This window comes from Pantherophis guttatus, chromosome 13, assembly GCF_059756535.1.
Source record: "Pantherophis guttatus breed Tessera chromosome 13, ASM5975653v1, whole genome shotgun sequence".
Classification (NCBI taxonomy): domain Eukaryota; kingdom Metazoa; phylum Chordata; class Lepidosauria; order Squamata; family Colubridae; genus Pantherophis; species Pantherophis guttatus.
The window spans coordinates 20,910,942-20,934,271 of NC_142075.1; the positions used below are offsets into that span (position 1 = coordinate 20,910,942).

General features: G+C 45.5%; 1 protein-coding gene across 10 annotated transcripts in view; it reads right to left on the minus strand.

The window, feature by feature from the left end:
- The window catches only part of CELF6 (CUGBP Elav-like family member 6), a 148,465-nt gene that overhangs the window by 78,112 nt on the left and 47,023 nt on the right, over positions 1-23,330 (minus strand). For 3 of the 10 annotated variants that reach the window (XM_087878165.1, XM_087878163.1, XM_087878162.1), the window contains exon 1: positions 7,499-7,807. The exons of 6 other annotated variants lie outside the window; for them this stretch is intronic. In XM_087878165.1, coding sequence (XP_087734291.1) covers positions 7,499-7,585 — 87 coding nt within the window. In that variant the 5' untranslated portion in view covers positions 7,586-7,807. Of the gene's footprint in view, positions 1-7,498; positions 7,849-23,330 lie in introns of those variants that run through there. One more of the 10 variants, XM_087878164.1, reaches the window with a different exon arrangement.

The following is a 23,330-nucleotide window of genomic DNA, read 5'->3' on the forward strand; positions in this document are numbered from 1 at the left end:
CTGCTTCAGCACTACTGCGCTGCCATGGACAGCCGTGGTTATTTGATTGTCATTTCCAATGCTCCCTCCCAGCTTCCTATAACGAAAGTCAATGGGAAAGCTGGCAGGAAGTCAGAAGTGATTCCCACTCTGGGTTGTTGTTTTTTTTTTGGCCTGGAAATATCTCTGAAAGGATGACCTAACAGATAATAAGCTTTAAAAGGAGCAGTGGTGGCACAGTAGTTAGAATGCAACATTGCAGGGTAACTCTGCCCACAGCCTGGAGTTCGATCCTTCCTTCCTTCCTTCCTTCCTTCCTTCCTTCCTTCCTTCCTTCCTTCCTTCCTTCCTTCCTTCCTTCCTTCCTTCCTTCCCAGTGGTTAGAATGCAGTATTCAATAACAGTCTGGACTTCCTTCCTTCCTTCCTTCCTTCCTTCCTTCCTTCCTTCCTTCCTTCCTTCCCTTCCCTTCCCTTCCCTTCCCTTCCCCTTCCTTCCTTCCTTCCTTCCTTCCTTCCTTCCTTCCTTCCTTCCTTTTCTTCCCAGTGGTTAGAATGCAGTATTCAATAACAGTCTGGAGTTCCTTCCTTCCTTCCTTCCTCCCCTTCCCCTTCCCCTTCCCCTTCCCCTTCCTTCCTTCCTTCCTTCCTTCCTTCCTTCCTTCCTTCCTTCCTTCCCAGTGGTTAGAATGCAGTATTCAATAACAGTCTGGAGTGAGTTCCTTCCTTCCTTCCTTCCTTCCTTCCTTCCTTCCTTCCTTCCTTCCTTCCTTCCTTCCTTCCTTCCTTCCCAGTGGTTAGAATGCAGTATTCAATAACAGTGTGGAGTTCCTTCCTTCCTTCCTTCCTTCCTTCCTCCCTCCCTCCCTCCCTCCCTCCCTCCCTCCCTCCCTTCCCTCCCTCCCTCCCTCCCTCCCAGTGGTTAGAATGCAGCGTTCAACAACAGTCTGGAGTTCAATACTGACCGGCTCAAGGTTGGCTCAGCCTTCTATCCTTCTGAGGTTGGTAAAATGAAGACCCAGATGGTTGGAGGCAAGAGGCTGACTTCGTAAACCGCTTAGAGAGGGCTATAAAGCACTGTGAAGCAGGATATAAGTGCTATTGCTTTTGAAATGTAACGTAAGGTCTTTTTCATCCAAGCTCAACTTTGAGTGACTGCCTCTACGCGTCCATGTTTTCTGAGCAATCCTGCAGAAATTGTTGTGCATTTCAGGCTATTTTTTTTTTTTCAATCTAATTGTGGCATTTCCTGGTGATCTCCCATCTCATTAGAGGCAGCTTCCCCCACCCCCTCCAATCAGCCAAAATTGGTTAGATTGCTTTTTAGAGTTAAGGCAAAGAACACGATGACCTCTTCGCACTTCCTTTCAAACGGCAGATGTAAAATATACAATGGTTGGTAACGAGACTCTCGAAAAGGCCTCTGACATCTTCAGTTATAAGAGTCTTGTGCTGCTTTTTTCTTTCTCCCCCCCCCCCAGCTATATGGATTTTTAAGATGGGCATTAATACTAAGTAAAACAAAGAAAAGCTCTCTTCACTTGCAAACATGCAGAGCAGGGATTTCTTTGCTGTTCTTTCCAGGGCTATTATGATATGTGCTTAACAAGGGCATTACTGTAATGGATAACTAATCTACATTAAATAATTTTCATTGCCAGAGACGCAATCTGCAAGATCTGAAGTTCATGGTATTTTTTTTCCAACCCAGGTATTCATTTGGCCTGGGCAATATTGTCCAGGGGCACTAAAGATCAGATCCATATGTGTAGGTCCAATTAAACGGATTTATTTCTATGGATAGGAATCTTCTCAATTGATGGTTAAGACCTGCTAAACGTTAGACAAGGATCAACAGAATTCAAGGGGAGGTTGGGTTTAATCACTTGTGACTATGTCGAGATTCTAGGCTGATCCCTCTTTTCACTCCGCTCCCCCCAGATTCTGCTACTCCTTCCCCTACAAAGCATCAGGAAACATTTCTATCTCTGTATTGATAAACAGAATGAATTGTATTGTGTATCAAATGAGGTATGAAGATACAAGCTCCCCTTTCCGGGAAGCAGGAGGTCCTTTTCTAATCAGCAGTTCCTTCCAACCAATATTTGAATTCCACCATCTTGTCAATTATAATACATGCATTATGTTGTACTGTGTACATGCATCAGTTTAGTTAAAGACATGGTGGCTATAATAAAGCTACGTTTACCTTGAATGCAAAATCTGGTAAGTTTTAAGCTTGATTAGGGTGGGGTTTGGCGGGTTATGGTGGTGTGTCTTCCATTTGGTGGAAACTAAGCCCGTTTTCTTCATTTATTATTCAATGTACTCTCTCGACCCCATATAATGAGCTAATTTGGTAACTCAGTTAAGCATCTGGTGCATGTACAACAAGTGAAAATGAGAACTCAAGAATTTCTTCCCTGAAACAATAAATGTCCTTAACAACAATGTGGAGGAATAGCAACAGAGAGAGAGAGAGAGAGAGAGAGAGAGAGAGAGAGAGAGAGATTAATTCTGTCTGTTAGTTCTCACCTCTTGAAAGCATGAGCAAGAAATTTACTGCTGCTGTTGTTGTTATTATTATTAGTAGTAGTAGTAGTAGTAGTATTATCTCTTATTCATTAAACATGAAACTCAGTCATTAAACATGAAACTTATTATTATTATTATTATTATTATTATTATTATTATTATTATTATTATTATTATTATTATTGAATATGGACAAGACTCATCCTATAGTTGAAAGCTGTGCCCATCCAACTCCCATCCTCTAGAAGCTGGCAAATTGAGATTTCTGGGAATCATAGTCCTTCTAAGATTGGAGAAGAAGACTCTATTGACTTGACCTGTTGTTCTTTGTCCACATCCATCATCTGAGAGTGACAGATGGTGTTATCTAGTGTATTAAGCCATGGACTGATTCAACCACAACTGACTTGGTTCAACCACAACTGACCTGCGAATTTCAAACCGCGATTGTTCTACATGATGGCTTAATACAGTATGTGTGGTATGAACCAAGCAAAGATTTTGGCCTGACCAATGTTTGTGTTCTGCCTGATACATATATGTACAGTGCACCTTCTGAGATCAGAATGTCAACACTAGGCAAGTTGTCCTCAAGGGTGCATGTCACATACACAGCTTCAACCTGGGCATTGATCAGGTCTTTGCTGCAGGAAATTTCATAGTTTGAATGACTGGAATCTAGATCACTTAGTAGATTACTACTTATATCTATGAAGTTTAACGGACTTTAAAAGCACTGCCTTGAGAGAACTTCAGCATTTATGCAACTCTACTGTTGATATCCACCGCCTCTTCTGGAGACCACTGTCCCATCACAAGATGCTGACTAAACCCAGTTTCCTGCACTCCAACTTAGCTCACCTCCATGCACTCTCTTTCTGCTCATATGCCAGGCTCTACAACCAGTAGTAAAATCCACCTCTTCTTGACACACGTCATCTGTCAATCTTCCTCTTTTGAGTCCAGTGCCCAAATCTGGATACAACAATCTTAGGTGGAATTTGACCAAACTAGAAGAAGCACTACCATTCTCGGTTCTGCTCCCTTTTTCCTCATCTCTGCTTCACACTGCTGACTCATACTTAGCTTGCAGTCGACCAAAGCCCCAAGGTTCTTCTCAGATGCAATGCCAGCAATTTGGAATCCCCCATCTTGAATGTCTGCATCTGAGCTGGCCTGCCGAAATGCAAAACCCACCTGTTCTTTCGTCCTGATGGAATTAGACTAGAAGAGCAATGGCTGCTGGCAGACCAGATATTTCTTCATCCTGTTTTACAGGAAGTCGAGACATCATCGTTACCTTCTATTAGTAACCTCGCCCCTTTCCCCACAACTTATTCTACCGCTATGTTTTTTTTTTTGCTGGAGAATATATCTGTTTGTTGCAGAAATCAAATCCAGAAAGCACACACAGGTAACTGATTCAGTAGGATTCGTTAACTTCTCTTTATATACATAATAACACATACCAACAGCAGATTCTTCCAACGTGGTAGAGAGTTACAGGCAAAAAACACAGGCAGAGGAGAGAAGCGTTTCAGTTTCAATTCAGCAGACAGATTCGACTAGTTTGCAGCTTTTGCACAGACTCAAGAGCTGAGCCACCCCCAGCCTCCAAACTGTTTCAGTTTCCAAACCGTCCCCATTGGCTGACCTGTTACCACGTCTATCCAAACAGTCCCCATTGGCTGATCTATTTCAGTCTATGAATATTCGTACTCTGACAATATCCATGACAAGGACATGATGGACCTGGTCTTTTCATCGTTGGTCCTTCAAATTCTAGCCCTATGTATTGCTTATCTAGAAGATCCAAATGTGATGGACCCAACGTCTCATCTCCAGATGTTCCTCTGCAAACACCTGGCTCATCTAGGCAGTCTCATCTTGGAGACCTCATGAGTTGTGACGGGAGAGACTGAGCAGATGAGGAGACCTTGGCCAAGACCATCCTTTCCCTTTCCGAAGCCATTTTTCTTTGACATCTCCAGAGCCAAGGGAAAGCTTAGGGACACCAATAAAAACTGGATAGGCTAATTCCATATTTTATTCGCTCCAGCCTTCCCTTTGTGAGGAGGCTGTGCAGCCCCATTGTCTCTGGCAATTTAAGTCACATGGTTTGCTATGTACAAAAGGCTGTTATTTCCATACCTCTCAAGGCTAAACGTTTGTGAGGGCCCTGTGTGCTGTATGGGTTTACTTCGCACATAAAAGAGAAAAGAATATCCACACGAACCAAAGAAAGAAAATATACGAACAGCTATCTATAAAGGAGAACATCTGTAGCTCACCGTTGAAATGAGAAGTTCTTGGTTGGTTGAACCAAGCTCAGAGAGCACCAAGGAACCCCCTTAAAAACAGTGATTCCCTACGCATTTATTAAACTAAATGACACCTCAAGTAGCTTCTTTGACCCACCCATTCCTGAATCTTGCACCTCTCTAAAGACCACCCCAAACTCTTCTTTCTTAGCTGACCTACCTGATCAGAACATCTCTCTCTACCTGGGAACGGGATTTCTAATCTTCCAACAATCTTTGGCAGTAATTAGAAGAGAGCAAGTGTCATGTAGGAGCCGCTGTACTCAAAATTGGCTCACGAGAAGAGTGCCCGCGCGCAAGAGAGAGAGCAGTGATGTCTAGGACAGATCGACCTAAAATTTGACGTGAGGATCAGTTAAAAAAAGAAAAAAAAAAGAGAGCTATTGTTTGTGAAACGTGATGCCAATTTTATATCAAAGCTTCACAAGGTTACGGACAAAGTAATGTCATTGTTTATGAGGAATAGCTTATACAGTGCATTGCTTTTCTGGCCAATATTTGGACAAATGAAACACGAGTAGTTTTCAGATCGATAGAGTAGTTATAGGGACCGCCAATACAAATGACGGCTGGAATATCTCGTGTTGTTTTTTATAAGCACATAAATCACGAACCGGATGGACTCCAAGCACATTCATCAAACCAATACGCCCGAACGAAACTTACAGGCAGTCCTTGACTTACAACCGTTCATTTAGTGACGGTTCGAAGTTACTGGAAAAAGTGATCTATGACCCCTTTTTCGCATTACAGTATCCCCAGGGTCATGTGATCACAATTCAGTTGCTTGGCAATGAACTCACGCTTATGACGGTTGCAGTGTCCCGGGGTCAGGACCTTCTGACGAGCAAAACCAAGGGGGAAGCCAGCCTCACTTAACAACCATGTGACTCACTTAACAACGCAGCAAGAAAGGTTCTAAAATGGGGCAAAGCTAATAAATGTCTTGTTTAGCAACAGACATTTTGGCGTCCACTGTGGTCGCAAGTCGAGGACTACCTGTATTTATATTCATAGCCGGGTTCCCACAAGACCCAAATTCCTAAACCTGGTCTCTCTCTTCATAGGACATGAGGTACCCAGATGAATAAATCATATTATAGCCCAGTACAAAGATCCTTTTTCACACCACCCACCAAGATTGGTACCAAAGACTCTGAAGTACCATCTACCCAACCTTATGTTAGCCAAGTTTAGCATTTTGGACAACCTCAACGGACACATACACGAAGGCGTGGACCTCAGGGGCGACTGCGAAAATTAAGGGAGGTTCTAAATCAAATGGGAAGCAAATTTAAATCTTCCCTGTCTTTTCATTATCATTAATTTTGTGGGGATGATGATGGTGGGTATCAGGTTGGATCCAACATGGATGGACGTTAAGATGGTGAGAGAGAAGGAGTGACTTGAGGGTTGAAACAGTAGACACGGAAGGAAGGGAGAATTCCATCGTGGGAAATTAATTCCTCCCCTTACTCTTCCTTGCTATCACTCGGCCCCAAAGTTGTCCCTGCCCCCAAACCTTCTTCTTCTGATCCTACCCTACTGCTATGGATCAGATGCACGGGAGGGATTTCCTGTTCTGGAGCACCCACTTCCTGCCTGGCGTTTCCCTTCCATCCTCAGTCACATCTCCCTCCCAGCTCCCATCTCTTTCCTCCCCCCGTGGAACTGGCTGGCAGGGGGTGGGGCTGGCAGATGCCAGCTGATGAGGAGAAGGAAGGAGGTGTTCAGAGTGGTCCAGGGAAGCTGAGTGGCAGCTCTGGTTCAACCATCTCAACTCCCAGGGCCTCCATTTTAACTTGGGGGGGGATAGACCTGGCCTCAGCCACACCAACCCAGGAGGGGGCTTGTCCTGGCAAGCCAAGCCCAAGGACCCTTCTTGCTCGCTTCACCACATGCCCTCCCCCCCATCCCCGAGCTGCTGCCACCGTCCACACCTGACCGATTTCCACCTCTGTGCAAAAAAATACTCAGCGGCAAATCCAGCACGCATTCAAATCATCTATCTCTTCTCATGCTGGAGACAGACAGACAGACAGACCCAGGGAGACATGTGGCCCACAATACAGCCAGACAACCAACCTCTCCTCCCTCCCTCGCTCCTAGCATCCTCTTTCCCCTGAGTCCGAAGAAAATCTCCTCCCCCCCCCCTCTTAAAAACCAGCCAATTTGCCCGGATGGGTCGGGTCCCAACCTTTCTCCCTTGCATTTCGTGGGATCCTCCCCCCACCTCCCCTCCCCCCATGAGAGGGTGGTTCTCGCCCCAATTGGACAAGGTTCTCTCCAGAGGGGCTGTGCCACCTGGCAACTCTCCTCCTGATGCCAGGCGGAGGGCAGGCGGCTCCAATAGCAAGAGAGGAGAGCGATGGGGAAGGAAGGAAGGAAAGAAGGAAGGAAGGAAAGGAAGGAGGGAGGGAGGGAAAGAAGGAAAGAGGGAAAGGAGGGAGGGAAGGAAGGAAGGAGAGAAGGAAGGAAGGAAGAAAAAGAAGAAAAGGAAGGAAGGTCGGATTGGGTTGGGTTGGGTTGGGTTGGGTTGGGTTGCGTTGGATTGGGTTGGGTTGGGTTGGGTTGGCTGGCTCGCCTTCCGATTCCAGACAAAGGCCACAACAGAGACAGACAAAGGCAGAGAGAAGGAGGAAGGCACAAAAAGCCTCAGCCTACCTCGACACAGAGGAAGTTGGAGCCGGCGGGCATCCAAACAAGGGGGACCCGGCTGGGAGGGGGGACCACGAGCTGGGGCAGCTGCATGGTCCCGAGCTCCTTCGGCTGCCACCGCTGCTTTTCGGAGTCAGCGAGAGGAGACAGAGGCACATAGGCGCCCACACACTCGCTCGCTCACTTTCTCTCGCCCCCTCTCTCTCTCTCTCCCGCACACACGCGCGCACAGACACAGACACACGCGCGCCCGCCCGCTCGCTCGCTCGCTCGCACACGCTTGCACACGCTCGCACACAGACGAGCACACAGCCCGAGACACAGTGGGCTGGCTGTGCTGCTGAATGCATCACAGTGTCAGCTCCTGGCAGGGGTGGGGGGAAGGGGGGGGAGTGGGCGTGGGGAAGAGCGCACCCGGCTTGGCCCAGCCCCGAGCAGCAGCTGGCTCCGTTGGAGGAAAGAAAGCCTCCCCTCTCTCTCTCATTCCCTCTCTCGCATTCCCTCTTTCATTTTCTCTCTCTCTCTTATTCTCTATGTCTTTCTCTCTTATTCGCTGTCATACCCTCTCTTTTTCTCCCTCTCATTCTCTTTCTTGTCACTTTCCCTTTCTCGTTTCCTCTCTTTTCTTTCTCTTTCATTCTCTCTCTCTCATATTCTCTCTCATACCCTCTCCTTTTCTCCCTCTCATTCTTTCTTTCCTTCTTATCACTTCCCCTTTCTCATTTCCTCCCTTTCTTTCTCTTTCATTCTCTCTCTCTCATATTCTCTCTTTCTTTCTCTCTTATTCTCTCTCATACCCTCTCTTTTTCTCCCTCTCATTCTCTTTCTTTCTTGTCACTTTCCCTTTCTCATTTCCTCCCTTTCTTTCTCTTTCATTCTCTCTCTCTCATATTCTCTCTTTCTTTCTCTCTTATTCTCTCTCATACCCTTTCTTTTTCTTCCTCTCATTCTCTTTCTTTCTTGTCACTTCCCCTTTCTCATTTCCTCCCTTTCTTTCTCTTTCATTCTCTCTCTCTCATATTCTCTCTTTCTTTCTCTCTTATTCTCTCTCATACCCTCTCTTTTTCTCCCTCTCATTCTCTTTCTTTCTTGTCACTTTCCCTTTCTCATTTCTTTCCTTTCTTTCTCTTTCATTCTCTCTCTCATATTCTCTCTTTCTTTCTCTCTTATTCTCTCCCATACCCTCTCTTTTTCTTCCTCTCATTCTCTTTCTTTCTTGTCCCTTTCCCTTTCTCATTTCCTCCCTTTCTTTCTCTCTCTCTCATATTCTCTCTCTCTCTTATTCTCTATTTCTTTCTCTCTTATTCACTCTCTCTTTCTCTCTTATTCTCTCTCATACCCTCTCTTTTTCTCCCTCTCATTCTCTTTCTTTCTTCTTACTTTCCCTTTCTCATTTCCTCCCTTTCTTTCTCTTACATTATCTCTCTCTCATGTTCTCTCTTTCTTTCTTATTCTTTCTCTCTCTAATGCTCTCTCTCCCTTTCTCCCTTTCACTCCTATTCTTTTTCTCCCTCTCATTCTCTTTCTTTCTTCTCACTTTCCCTTTCTCGTTTCATCTCTTTCTTTTTCATCCTCTCTCATTCTCGCTCTCACTCATTCTCTCTCTTTTTTCTCTCTCATACACACTCCCACTTTTTCTCCCTCTCATTCTCTTTCTACCTTCCTCTCACTTTCCCCCTCTCTCATTTCCTCTCCCTTTCTTTCTCTCTTGTTTTCTCTCTCTCATACTCACTCTTTCTCCTTTTCTCCCTCTCATTCTCTTTCTTTCTTCCTCTCTTTCTCTCACTCCTTCCCCCTCTCTTTCTCCTCTTTTCTTTCTTTCTCTCATTCTCACTCTCTATTTCTCCAACTTTTTCTCTCTTATTTTCTCTCTCCCTCTCTCCTTCTTCCTTCCTCCCTCCCTCCCTCCTTCCTTCCCTTTCTCTCTCCATCCCTGGTTTCTACATGATCTCCCTGAGTCACAACCAACTTTCTAGCTAGACCTAAACCTACCAGAGATGGCTCAGTCTAGATTAGAAGGACCAAGACCCCACAATTTAGTTCCTATACCTAATCTTAAAATCTATTCCCCTCTCCCAATTCTGGTTCCAGGAAATGCCCATTTGGGAAAGAGGAGATGGGCTGCCTATATTTGAGGCTACCAAATGGAGATGACCATCTGGTCCTCTTTCGGGATTCTGGAGTTGGCCGAAGGGGAGGAAGAGGGTCTGGGGATTGAGACCAGACCAGAAAAATTGGAAAATGAGGGGGCATCCAAAGGGGCAGAAGTTCAGAACACAAGATTCCCGTGGGCCTCAATCTTTTTCCTGATTTTTGTGTTCCTTTGAATCTTATTAAGAGGGCCATGAAAATATCTGCAGACCCCTCACATCCTGGACCTAAATTGTTTCAACTTCTACCCTCAAAACGATGTTATATAGAGCATTGCACACCAGAACAACTAGACACAAGCACAGTTTTTTCCTGAATGCCATCACTCTGCTTAACAACTAATTCCCACAACACTGTCAAATAATTTATTTAGACTGCATTACTATTATTCTTCTCTTCCTTACTAGTATCTATCTCTTCCCACTTATGACTATGACCATGTTGCTTATATCTTTCAATTTATATTGTTTTTGTTTCCTAGTACGATTTGATAGCTTATCACTAAGTGTTGTATCTTTTTATTCTTGATGAATGTATTTTATTCTCTTTATGTACACTGAAGACAAATTCCTTGTGTGTCCAATCACACTTGGCCAATAAAGGATTCTATTCTATTCTATTCTATTCTATTCTATTCTATTCTATTCTATTCTATTCTATTCTATTCTATTCTATTCTATTCTATTCTTCATTACAATATCCTATCCTATCCTATCCTATCCTATCCTATCCTATCCTATTCTTTTGAACTGTGTCCTGGCCAAAGAGACCTCATTTAACCACACACCCTATGCCACCCACATGCACAAAAAATGAGCTCAACAAAACACGTCTCAGGAACGCAACTCTGAAAACTTGAAACCAACGTTGTTGCGTGTCTTAGGCAAAGCTCATCATTCTTTTTCCCAAGAGATCCAGATGTTTCTTCCCCCCTCTTTATATTCCTCACGTTTCCATCACTTCTTTTGCATAATTTTTCTTCCTTCTTAAAAATCCATTAAAGTTGAATCAACACACACACACACACACAGAGTTACTTTTGACAGACAGGAATTCATACCTGAAAACCTTGGTGGCAAATTTAGAATTTCAACTGTTTTATTTTTCTACACTCCAGAACAATTTCCTTTCCTCTAGAGGCCACTTTATCTAAAGAGGGGAGGAAAAAAAAAAGTCTATTTGCTATTTGATTTTAAATGCAGGCATCTGTTCATATTGTCGTTTGCCCAGCCATGAACTGGTGCGAATATAATGCTTTTAACCTTGGCTATAGGTCTCTGGCATTGCTTCATGCAGGAATCGCAGCCTTCATTACAGCTGAGTTTTATCTTAACACTAATCCCAGTCCTTATTTTGATTTGAAACCGAGATGGGAAATCACTTTCAACTCCAAAAGTGTTCCCAGTGAAAATATAGGTAGTCCTCAACTAAGGACCACAACGGAGCCCAAAATTTATGTTGTTAAGTGAGAAACTTGTTCGGTGAGTTTTGCCCCATTTTTAAGAGTTTTCTCGCCGTGCATTGTTGCATGGATCACTGTGGTTCTTATATTAGTAACACGATTGTTCGGTGAATCGGGTTTCCCCGTTCACTTTGCTGTCAGAAGGTTGCAAAAGGGAATCCCATCACTGATGGTATTCAGCAGGTTCAGGCAAACTGGTAGCAGAGGCTGCAAGTGGCTCCTCCCACCCGCCCGGACATAATCACATCCCATTTATCCACGTTTTTGATGCTCTGAGCATGCGTGGAAGGCCTTGCACATGCACAGAGGTGGCACGCACACTCACATTTGTGAACCGGTAGCAAAGGTAAGTGAATCCCACCCCTGGATCACATGATTCCGGGAAAAGTTTTCAGTTTTCAAGTGTCCCAATGCAAATCACGTGACCATGGGGGATGCAACAACAGTCATAAGTGTGAAAAATGGTCATTTCAGTGCCATCCTAACTTTGGATGGTCACTAAATGAACACCTGCAAATCAAGGACTACCTGTAATGGAAAGGATCTTCAGCTGAAGAAGCTCCTTGGATGAGAAGAGAAACATCTTCGAAGAAAAACCAGAAGGTCCAGTTGCCACTTGAAAAAAAGCACCTTTGGGGCAACCATGACCTGGATAATTGAGAATGGACACAGACAACCATCCTAGAGCCATCTTCATCTACCGGAAGGAGTTGGACTTAGGCCATTCTTAGGCCAACATTACCTCTACCTGGCCTCCATCCACAGTTATTGAAATGGGAATCTGCAGTCAAGGGAATTTGTTAGTCACCAAGTTCTCTCTGGAGACAAGTCCTGCAGATGTGCATCTGAGAAATTGTTGTTAGTTGCGAAGTCGTGTCCGACCCATCGCGACCACACGGACAACGTTCCTCCAGGCCTTCCTGTCCTCTACCATCCTCCAGAGTCCATTTAAGCTCATGCCGACTGCTTCAGTGACTCCATCCAGCCACCTCGTTCTCTGTCATCCCTTTCTTCTTTTGCCCTCAATCTTTCCCAGCATTCAGCTCTTCTCCAGGGAGTCCTTCCTTCTCATTAAGTGGCCAAAGGATTTGAGTTTCATCTTCAGGATCTGGCCTTCTAAAGAGCAGTCAGGGTTGATCTCCTCTAGGACTGACCGGTTTGATTGCCTTGCAGTCCAAGGGACTCGCTGGAGTCTTCTCCAGCACCAGAGTTCGAAGGCCTCAATTCTTTGGTGCTCAGCCTTCCTTGTGGTCCAACTTTCACAGCCAGACATTGCAACTGGGAAAACCATAACCAAGGGAATTTTAACGCCCCCCCCAAAAAAAAATCAACGAAGGAACCAAATCAAGATCTTGCTCAAATCAAGATCCTACCGGCCTTCTCAAAGTCATGGAAATCAATTTGGAGTTTAGCACCAAGCCCTATCCCTCAAACAAACTTCTGAAGCTTCTTCTAATGTATGATCTAAGCCATGGGAAAGAGCTCAAGAAACCTTGCCTTTTCTCCTGGTCTATTTGCATTTTCTCCCAAGGCACGAAGGGGAAAAAAATAATCACAAAGTAAATTTCTGTTGTCCCAACATTCCATCAGAAGAAATGGATCATCGGGAAAGCAAATTTAGCATCTCGGCATGAGGCTTCCGCTGCAGGAGAATTGCAGACGGGCAATGTTCCCATTGCAGATGGACCGTGCTGGCTGGGGAAGTCTGGGAGTAAGAAGTCCACCCATCTTAAAGCTGTTGAGGTTGGGAGACGCTGCTCTGATTTGTTCTACTGCAACGTTCACTTCTATAGCTTTAGAAAAACAGATTTAGGGGAAAATAAAAACAATTGAGAGTGCTGCCTATGTGGCAGAGGTGGGTTTCAGCAGGTTCTAATCAGTTCTGGAGAACTGGTAGTGGAAATTTTGAGTAGTTCAGAGAACCGGTAAATACCACCTCTGACTGGCCCTGCCACCATCTATTCTCTGCCTCCCGAGTCCCAGATGATCGGGAGGAAATGGGGATTTTGCAGTATCCTTCCCCTGGATTGGGGTGGGAATGGAGATTTTACAGTATCCTTCCCCTGCCATGCCCACCAAACCACGCCCACCAAGCCCTGCCACGCCCACCAAGCCACGTCGACAGAACCGGTAGTAAAAATTTTTGAAACCCACCACTGCTACGTGGCATAGATAGGCAGAAGGATGCCAGTCAACCCAAAGGATGTAGAGCAGGGTTTCCCAACCTTGGCAATTGGAGTGGACTTCTATTCCCAGAATGACCAGCAATGGCTATGATGGCAGTGGAATTGTGGGAGTTGAAGTCCGTACACCTGGAAATGGTCAAAGTTGGGAAAATCCCAATCAAGAGCCTAAATCAAGAAAGGCAAGTTTTTGTAACATCAAAACAGAACTGTCGATTGGACCGTGGAAATGACAAGTGGAAAGGGGTCTGATCTACCAATTCAGAACCGAAGTTAAGAGAGGCGCACGAATCATGAAATAGATGTCATTTGAATTAATTAATGAATAGAAGCCACCAGGTCTTCTCTGACACCTTGGGAAAATCTTAGCAATACCCTTAATAATATCCAGAATTGCTTTGTTTCCCCCCAGCTCCCTAAATTTGCGGAGGATTAACCCAAAAGCCAGATCTCAAATCCAGGTCCTGTGGTTAGACAAGCAAAAAAGATGAAACTGCAGGAGCTGCAGAGAAAATCCTGAAAGGAAGTGAATGGATCCAGTATGGAAAATTATCTCCGTATACACCCAGCTTTAGCAGGAAGTTCTGCAACAGAAGTCTAAATACACTTCCTGGCATATCTGGCTCGAATCTGGAGTACGTTCTCGTGAGGTGGAGGTAGAAACCGTGTTTCCCATCGCTGTCTCTTCATATGCCCCGACATGCATTGGTAAGGAGAGCTGGACGTAAGAAACACGGGTGATTTTTCAAACCATCGCCAGGCCAAACGGTAGAATCTCCGATCTTGACATGGCAAGAATTTCAATTTGAAACGAATAAGTGACTGAAGCCGCCTCAAGGAACTCCAGCTTCTGGTTTACACATGCGTGGAAGCCATCATGGCACATATCCGGATTTAATCTGTGCTGATGTTCTCTGCCTTTACTATAACGGATGATTCTGTTCATTGGCTCAAAAAACGTAACTCGTAGAACCGTTGCTAGAGCCTGGATAGCTCAGCAGACTAAAGCCTGTTATTAAAATTCAGCTGTCTGCAATTACTGTAAATTCGAATCTCTCCAGGCTCAAGGTTGAGTCAGCCTTCCATCCTTTCTAAGGTAGGTAAAATGAGGACCCAGTTTGTGGGGGCAATAAGCTGACTTTGTATAAAAATATACAAAAGTATGAAGGCTATTGCTTAACGCATTGTAAGCCGCCCTGAGTCTCTGGAGAAGGGTGGCATATAAATCTAATTTTAAAAAAAATAAAAAAAAAAAATCATGGGTTTAGCACGAGGGGCCTAATGCTATACAGTTTGATAATGCCATCGTATCTTCAAATGGTCACTGAATGAACTGCGGAGAGCTTCCTGTATTCTCCAAATGGCAGTGGGGGGGATGGGTCACCAGCCCCAGACAGTTGCTGAAGCAGCTCCAAACCCCCTAAGCTCCACCTGAAAGGCCTCGGATGGAGAGAGAGCCCGTTTTAGAAACGCGGCAAAAAGAACCAACGACAACCAGAGGGAAATTTCATGCCGCCAACCAGGAGGGTTTCTAAAATAAAGATTAAAATGAAATTCCTCCCCAGTATCCTAGGAAACTGAGAACATGCATAATCACTGCCTGCCTCCCTTCCCAAATTAATCACGATGTTAAGCATTTTCGGGGATTGGTTCTCTCTGTCAAAAAAAAAGAAAGAAAGAAAGAAAGAAAGAAAAAGAAAACTGGGATACCGAGTGCCAGCTTCGTTTATTTTTATTCCCTCTTTCCCACCCCCCACCCCCCCTTTATCCTCCATCAGGTCTCAAAAACACAGAGTCTCTATTGGGCAGGACAGAATAGGCATTTTTTTCCTCTTTTTTTTTTTTTTTTTTTGGTGTGTGTGTGTGACTTTAAGCTGCATTGTCATCCAAACGAAAGGCCTGGAATTTTTAACCAGCGGGAGAAGAGTGAGGAGCGCCGCGTTATGAAAAACGGTGCTAAGTCAAACAATCATATTTTCCCCACTATCCTTTCTCATTCAGTCGGAGGCAAGAGAATTCAGAATTCAGGAAAATCAGCCTGCTGGGGAGGGGCACTATTGTGCTTAATAAGGGATGAAGGGGGGGGGGGAATAACCCATCCTTCATCGTCCAATCTTCCCTTTTAGGAAGGTGGGGGGGGGGGTTTCTCTCCAGATGCATAAGGAGGCTTCTGAAGGATGGAAAAAGACCAAGGAAATATTTTTAGCTCAGGATTGAACTTTGGGGTCCTTGGGACTCTCTGAGCTGCATTGTTTTCTTCCAGATGTTTCATGACCCAGCTAGGGAATATCATCCATGCTAGAAGGGAGTGGAGTTTGCGGAGTGGAGGAGGACTGTCGGGTACTTGGTGCTCTCGGAGCTGGGTTGTTTTCTTGAAGATGTTTCATGAGCCAACAAACAATAGCAATAGCTCCTTTTTTATTATTATTTTTATTATTCATATTTCTATGCCGCCCACTCTCCGAGGACTCTGGGCGGCTTACACCAAAGACAGTATACTAAATAGCATATTGCCCCCAACAATCTGGGTCCTCATTTTACCCACCTCGGAAGGATGGAAGGCTGAGTCAACCTTGAGCCGGTGAGATTTGATCCGCTGATCTGCTGAACTAGCAGTCAGCTGAAGTAGCTGCAGTACTGCACTCTAACCACTGCGCCACCTCGGCTCTTAGACTTATATCCCACTTCACGGTGCTTTACGGCCCTCTCTAAGTCATTTATGATGTCACTATATTGCCCCCAACAATCTGGGTCCTTCTTTGACCGACCTCAGATGGATGGAAGGCTGAGTCAACTTCGAGCCGGTTAGAATCGAACTGCTGGCAATCAAAATAATCTGCCTGCAATACTGCATTTTAACCACTGCGGCCTCCACGGCGCAGTGGTTACTAGGGTAACATCGTCAGCTCTGACGACGTTACCTATAATTGGGTAATGAAACAGCTGCAAGAAAACAGCCAAGCCCAGAGAAAGCTAAGGACCCGTTCGAAGCCAAAGCTTAAAACAAACCACATTACAAGCTAGCAGAGTGAAACATTTGGTGGAGTTTTGCCACAGCTGTTAAGTGAAATCATGGCAACTAATAAATTAGTAATCCGGTTGTTCAGTGGATCCGGTTTAACCCCTAACTCCCTTGACTTTGCTTGCCAGGAGGTGGCAAAAGGGGGAATCATGTGACTTTGAGACACAGCCACGCTCAGAAAAATACGAACCCATGGCGAAGCACCACGGAAGGGAGAGGGGGTTGGAAGCAAGACTTCGTATTTCTAAGTCAATTCAGTGGCTAAGATGCTGAGCTTGTCAATCAAAAGGTCGGCAGTTCAGCGGTTCGAATCCCTAGTGCCGCGTAATGGAGTGAGCTCCCGTGACTTGTCCCAGCTTCTGCCAACCTAGCAGTTCGAAAGCACTTAAAAAAAAAATGCAAGTAGAAAAATAGGGACCACCTTTGGTGGGAAAGTAATAGTGTTCCGTGCGCCTTTGGCGTTGAGTCAGGCCGGCCACATGACCACGGAGACATCTTCAGACAGCGCTGGCTCTTCGGCTTTGAAACGGAGATGAGCACCGCCCCCTAGAGTCGGGAACGACTAGCACATATGTGCGAGGGGAATCTTTAATTTTACCTTGTTCTGCCCACCCTGTAGGATTTGGAGGAGATAAAAACTCTGAAGTACATCTGACTTTCCTTGCTGAATTCCAGGGAATCGTTTTGCAATTTATATTGGCGATCAGGAAATAGAGCAACTGCAGGACTGGTTTTATTTTTATTTTATTTTTTTTTGCTTGAGCTGCCCTGTCCTGTCTCCTCTTCGCCCGTCGGGGGAGGGGTGGGGGGGGTGCAGGCAGGGTCTGGTGGCTTCATCTGTAAGAGGAAGATGGATGGGAGAGGAAGTCGTTGGGGGGAAGTAAGGCCATTACATAAACAGAGAGGTCGGGGCAGGGCAAATGCCGGGTTTTTCGGCGTCACCCAGCAACGGAGGCATCCAGCAGGGCCGCGAAAGACAGCTCCTGCTCAAGGCGACTCTCAGCCGTGTGTGCACTTGTATGCAGACAATCACACACATCGGGACAGCCTCTTATATAACTTCTTTCCGCCGATTTTTCAAAGGGATGAAAAGCATGGCTACTCTGACTAGGGATTGCCATGAAGGAAAAAGTAGCCAGGGTTTGACTCTTGGAGAAATAGCCTCAGAATAGCCTCAGGAGGATGGGTCAGCTGCAGCCCTCAGCTTCCCGGGGAAAGGCCTCTACATTCAGGCAGTCAGTTGGAAGATGAAGAGAAAAAGGCATGAGAAATAGAAGAGAGGGAAAGAGAGAGAGGGAGGGAGAGAGAGGGAGGGAGCGGGAGAGGAAGCAGGAGAGAGAGGGAGAGGTGGGAGAGAGAGAGGGAGGGAGAGGGAGAGGGAGAGAGGGAGAGCGGGAGTGGGAGGGAGAGAGAGGGAGAGAGAGGGAGAGAGAGAGGGAGAGAGAGAGGGAGAGAGAGAGGGAGAGGGGGGAGAGAGAGAGGGAGGGAGGGAGGGAGGGAGGGAGGGAGAGGGAGAGAGAGAGGCAGAGAGGGAGAGAGCGGGAGGGAGGGAGGGAGAGAGAGGGAGGGAGAGAGAGGGAGGGAGCGGGAGAGGAAGCAGGAGAGAGAGGGAGAGGTGGGAGAGAGAGAGGGAGGGAGAGGGAGAGGGAGAGAGGGAGAGCGGGAGTGGGAGGGAGAGAGAGGGAGAGAGAGAAAGGGAGAGAGAGGGAGAGAGAGAGGGAGAGAGGGAGAGAGAGAGGGAGAGGGGGGAGAGAGAGAGGGAGGGAGGGAGGGAGAGGGAGAGAGAGAGAGGCAGAGAGGGAGAGAGCGGGAGGGAGGGAGGGAGAGAGAGGGAGGGAGAGAGAGGGAGAGAGAGGAAGCAGGAGAGAGAGAGGGAGAGGGAGGGAGAGAGAGAGGGAGGGAGGGAGGGTGGGAGGACTGGCCTGCCCCACCCACTTTGGGTTTGGTCCTGCCCATCAATAGCTTTAGCTCCTCCCACTGGAGAATCCATGGCAGGCTGGTCTATGGTTTCTTAACCTCAGGACCTTTAAGATGTGTGGACTTCAACTCCCAGAATTCCCCCAGCCAGCCATGAATTCTGGGAATTGGAGTCCACACATGTTAAAGTTGCCAAATTCGAGAATCTATTGGCATCGCACGCAGTTAAAAAGGACCGGTAATCGATTCGTATATGGAGAGGAGATCACCATGAGTTCCTTTTTTTGTTCAACATTTCAAATCACCTACTAGCACTGATAATGTTACCTAGCTGGGTCGTGAAACATCTACAAGAAAACCACCAACCTGGAAGGCAGGTACGACAAAATAATGCATGACTTCAACAGGAGGTTTCTCCCGGAAATAAAACCATGCTTACAGAAATGGCTAAAAGTTCCTATTTGGTGTAAATAAAAAGTTGGCCCTAAAACTTTCTTAGGTACTTTACTGGACTGGGAGAAAAAATGGAAACTATTGTTTTTTTCTTCCTTTTTAACTTCTTTTTCCCCTCTTTCCTCACTTTATCCCTCCTCCTTCCCTTTTTTTTCCTATTGTCTTTATTTCTCTTTCTCTTTTATATTAAAAACAACTTTTAATAAAAACATATTTCACGAAAAAAAAATCCCCAACAACATTACTGCTTTCATACAGTACTAGTAAGTACCAGGGGTGAAATCCAGCAGGTTCTGACAGGTTCTGGAGAACCGGTAGCGGAAATTTTGAGTAGTTCGGAGAAGCGGCAAATACCACCTCTGGCTGGCCTCAGAGTGGGGTGGGAATGGGGATTTTGCAGAATCCTTCCCCCAGGAGTGGGGTGGGAATGGAGGTTTTGCAATATTCTTCCCCCAGGAGTGGGGAGGGAATGGGGATTTTTCAGTATCCTTCTCCCAGGAATGGGGAGGGAATGGAGATTTTGCAGTATCCTTCCTCTGCTATGCCCTCCAAGCCACGCCCACCCAGCCACACCCACAGAACCGGTAGTAAAAAAAATTGGATTTCACCACTGGCAAGTACGTAGATCCGGGCCAGCCAGAATAATGACTTATCAAAAAATTTGAAAACAGAACAAAACTGGTTGAATTCTCCTGAAAAACCGAAGAGGAAATTAAGGTTAGGAAAGCCCAACCACAGGGAAAGAAGCAGATTTTCTTCCTTGTCCAAAGTTAGAATAAAACACCTTGTTTGCCCCCAAACCAAAGCAAGATGAATACAGGCGGTCCTTGACTTACAACAATTCATTTAGTGACTGTCCCAAGTTACGACACTGAAAAAAGTGATTTAGGATTTTTTTTCACACTTATGACTGTTGCAGGATCCCGATGGTGATGTGCTAAAAATTCAGGCGCTTGGCAACTGACTCATATTTACTCACAGACGTTGGCTGTGTCCCAGGGTCATCCTTCTTGGCGTTCCTTCTGACAAGCGAATTCGCTTAATAACCATGCTACTAACTTAACAAGGCAGTGATTCACTTAACAACCGTTACGAGACAGGTCATCCAATGAGGCTAAAGCTCCCTGAATGTGAAACATTTCGCTTAGCAACAGAAAACGTTGGGCTCGGTTGAGGTCGTAAATCGAGGACAACCCGTAATAGCCAACCTCGCCTGGTCTTATAAATCGTGTTAAATATTTTGCATATGTAATCAGCAAATGATTGCGAGAGAGGCAGAATATAACCGCTGCTCTAATTGCCTCTTTGAACTGTCTAGTCAATTAAAGGCCCTTCCTTGCCTTGCAAGAGAGGGAGCAATTGCTCGGTTTGATCTATCTCAAGTGAATTTCCAAACAGGGCTGGATTTGCATTGCTCATAACTGCTTAATGGGGGAAAGCTTTGGGGGTCGTTCCTCCCAGGAGTGAAATCCAGCAGGTTCTGACAGGTTCTGGAGAACCGGTAGCGGAAATTTTGAGTAGTTCGGAGAACCGGCAAATACCACCTCTGGCTGGCCCCAGAGTGGGGTGGGAATGGAGATTTGGCAATGTCCTTCCCCCAGGAGTGGGGAAGGAATGGGGATTTTGCAATGTCCTTCCCCCAGGAGTGGGGAGGGAATGGAGATTTTGCAATATTCTTTCCCCAGGAGTGGGGAGCGAATGGAGATTTTGCAATATCCTTCCCCCAGGAGTGGGGAGGGAATGGAGTTTTTGCGGTACCCTTCCCCTGCCACGCCCACCAAGCCACACCACGCCCACCAAGCCACGCCCACAGAACCGGTAGTAAAAAATTTTAGAACCCACCCCTGCACGCGTGCCATAGTTTCGCCATCAGAGACCAGTGGCTGTCCTGTCTCTTCTTAAAAACCTCCAGTAATAAAGCACCCACAACTCCTGAATTTTAATAAAATGCAAAAGGGGGAGGGGGGAATTTCCTCTGTGCTTATAAGGAAAGTGTGACCATTGCCACCCCTCACAAAGTCATGAATCTCTGCTTTTAAAAAAAAATGAAAAGAAGGACTAGGGGAGGCATGATAGCAGTCTTCCAATATCTGAGCAGTCTTCCAACAAAGAAGAGGGGGTCAAATTATTCTCCAAAGCACCAGAGGGTAGGACAAGAAACGACGGATGGAAACTCATCAAGGAGAGAAGCAACCCGGAATTAAGGAGAAAATTCCCGACAGGTAGAACAATTAATCAGTAGAATGGCTTGTCTCCAGAAGTTGCAAGTCCTCACTGGAAGTTTTTATGAAGACACGGAGCAACCACTTGCCTGAAATGTTATAGGGTCACCTACTTGAGGAGGAGCTGGACTAGAAGATCTCCAAGTCCCTTCCAGAGTTGTCATTTTGTTATTCTAAAAATGCAGGCAATGGATCTCCAATGCATCTGACAACCTATGTATTTATTTTTTTTATTAAGTGTCTATGCTGCCCATCTATTACAGCAACTCTCTTTTCCGCTGAGCAAAGAGTCTTTGTGTTGACTTTATTGTGCAGCCGCGAACGGCCTAGTATTTATTTATTTTATTTTATTTTATTTTATTTTATTAGATTTTTATACCGCCCTTCTCCCAACTGGACTCAGGGCGGTGAACAGCGAAGAATAAAAACATCACATACAAAATTTAAATTTTTTTAAAAAAAAGAATTAAGTAGCTTGAGTTACTCAGACGTGGTCAGAGTGTAGTGGTTAGAGAACAGAAGAGATATGGGTTTAAATCCCCCTTCAGTCCTAAGTCTGACTGGTCCCCTTCACACAATAGATTTAAACCAGGAAGCTGTTAACCCGGGGAAATCCTCTTACAGTTAATTTTAGCAGCCCACGGAAGTCAGACTTCACACCCAGCAAATGACAGTAAATGACAGATTGCCAGATGTTTAAGCCATAGTTCAGTTCTTGGACAGACCTGGGAGAAGACTGCTAGTCATGATTTGGCTGGATTAGAGTCTTTACTGTGGACAAGAATAAAAATCTAACAAAACAATCCTTGATCGCTCACAGCAGTGCATAGGAATCAGGGAGTTGTTTGCCTATTCTCTAGGTATCTTCTTCCCATCCTTTCAAATTAACTGATGGGTAACTTGGTGGCCTTGAGCTGGTTACAGAATGGTCTTCTATAGCCAGAGATCTGCTGGTTTCCATCTCACCTGCCCTTACGTAGGTACTAGGTGGGTCAAAAGAACGTGCCAGTTTCTCATTGGAGATAGTTTTTAGCCTCACCCCTATTTCTGCCCTCCTGATGCTCTTCCCTATAGGCCACTTAGAACTACACCCAATACTGCAAATATAGATTGACAGTTAGAGAAGCCGTACCCAGTAAATGGAAGCTTTGTATCTTTACTAGTGACTCTTAAGGTTGCATTCACCAGTTTGTTCCAGTGGAGAAGGCACTGGGCTAGTAACCAGGAAACTGTGATTTCTAGTCCCACTGAAATGGGGCTAGGATGAAAGTCAGTTGGGTGACATTGGGCCAATCACCGGGAGACAAGGAGTTCTAGTCCTGCCTTAGGGTGAAAGTCAGTTGGGTGACATTGGGCCAATCACTGGGAGAGAAGGAGTTCTAGTCCTGCCTTAGGGTGAAAGTCAGTTGGGTGACATTGGGCAAATCACTGGGAGAAAAGGAGTTCTAGTCCTGCCTTAGGGTGAAAGTCAGTTGGGTGACATTGGGCAAATCACTGGGAGAGAAGGAGTTCTAGTCCTGCCTTAGGGTTAAAGTCAATTGGGTGACATTGGGCCAATCACTGGGAGAGAAGGAGTTCTAGTCCTGCCTTAGGGTGAAAGTCAGTTGGGTGAAACTGGGCCAATCACCGGGAGACAAGGAGTTCTAGTCCTGCCTTAGGGTGAAAGTCAGATGGGTGACATTGGGCCAATCCCCAGGTGACTGAGAGTTCTAGTCCCGCCTTAGGCACAATAGCCAGCTGGGTGACATTGGGCCAATCCCTCTTTCTCACAGCCCAGCCCACCTCAAAGGGTTATTGTCATGGGGAAAATAAGAAGAGGAAGGGGTATTAGGTATGTTCACAGTTTTGAGCTGTTGATAAAAATAATACATGCGGGGTGGGGGGGGGAATTAAGTAAATAAAAAAAATAATTGTCGAATTCTACAAATGGCTCTTCTGAAATAGAACAACTCTAAAGCAGGCGAATAGATTTAAGCCTAAGCCTATCTTGCCACAGCTCTTTCCAAACCTCATGATTGATTATTGATTTTAGGCTATTCTCTCTCTCTTTTATTTTTTTACAGTGGACAGGATTAGAGACTAACGACAGCCAAATCCAAGGAAGTTGGCCTCTAGACGTAACATTCATAAATCCTCTTTCGCTTCCTTTTTGGCAAAGCCCGGGTCTCATCTGATCCGGTTGCCAGGAAGGCCTAAGTTCCTGGCTGGAATTTGGGTACATTTAAAAAAAAAAAAAAAAATTACTGGAAGATGAAGATTCGGATAGCCAGGATTCTGCCATCTATAAGATGTGATGAAGCGCTTGCATTTAAGGTTGTTATATAAACAAATGAACAATAATTCTAATTAGTGGAAGCCTTGGATATGCTACAGTAAAAACAAGCACTTTTGCAAGTCCTAATGAGACAGACAGTTGTCCCCTTTGGCA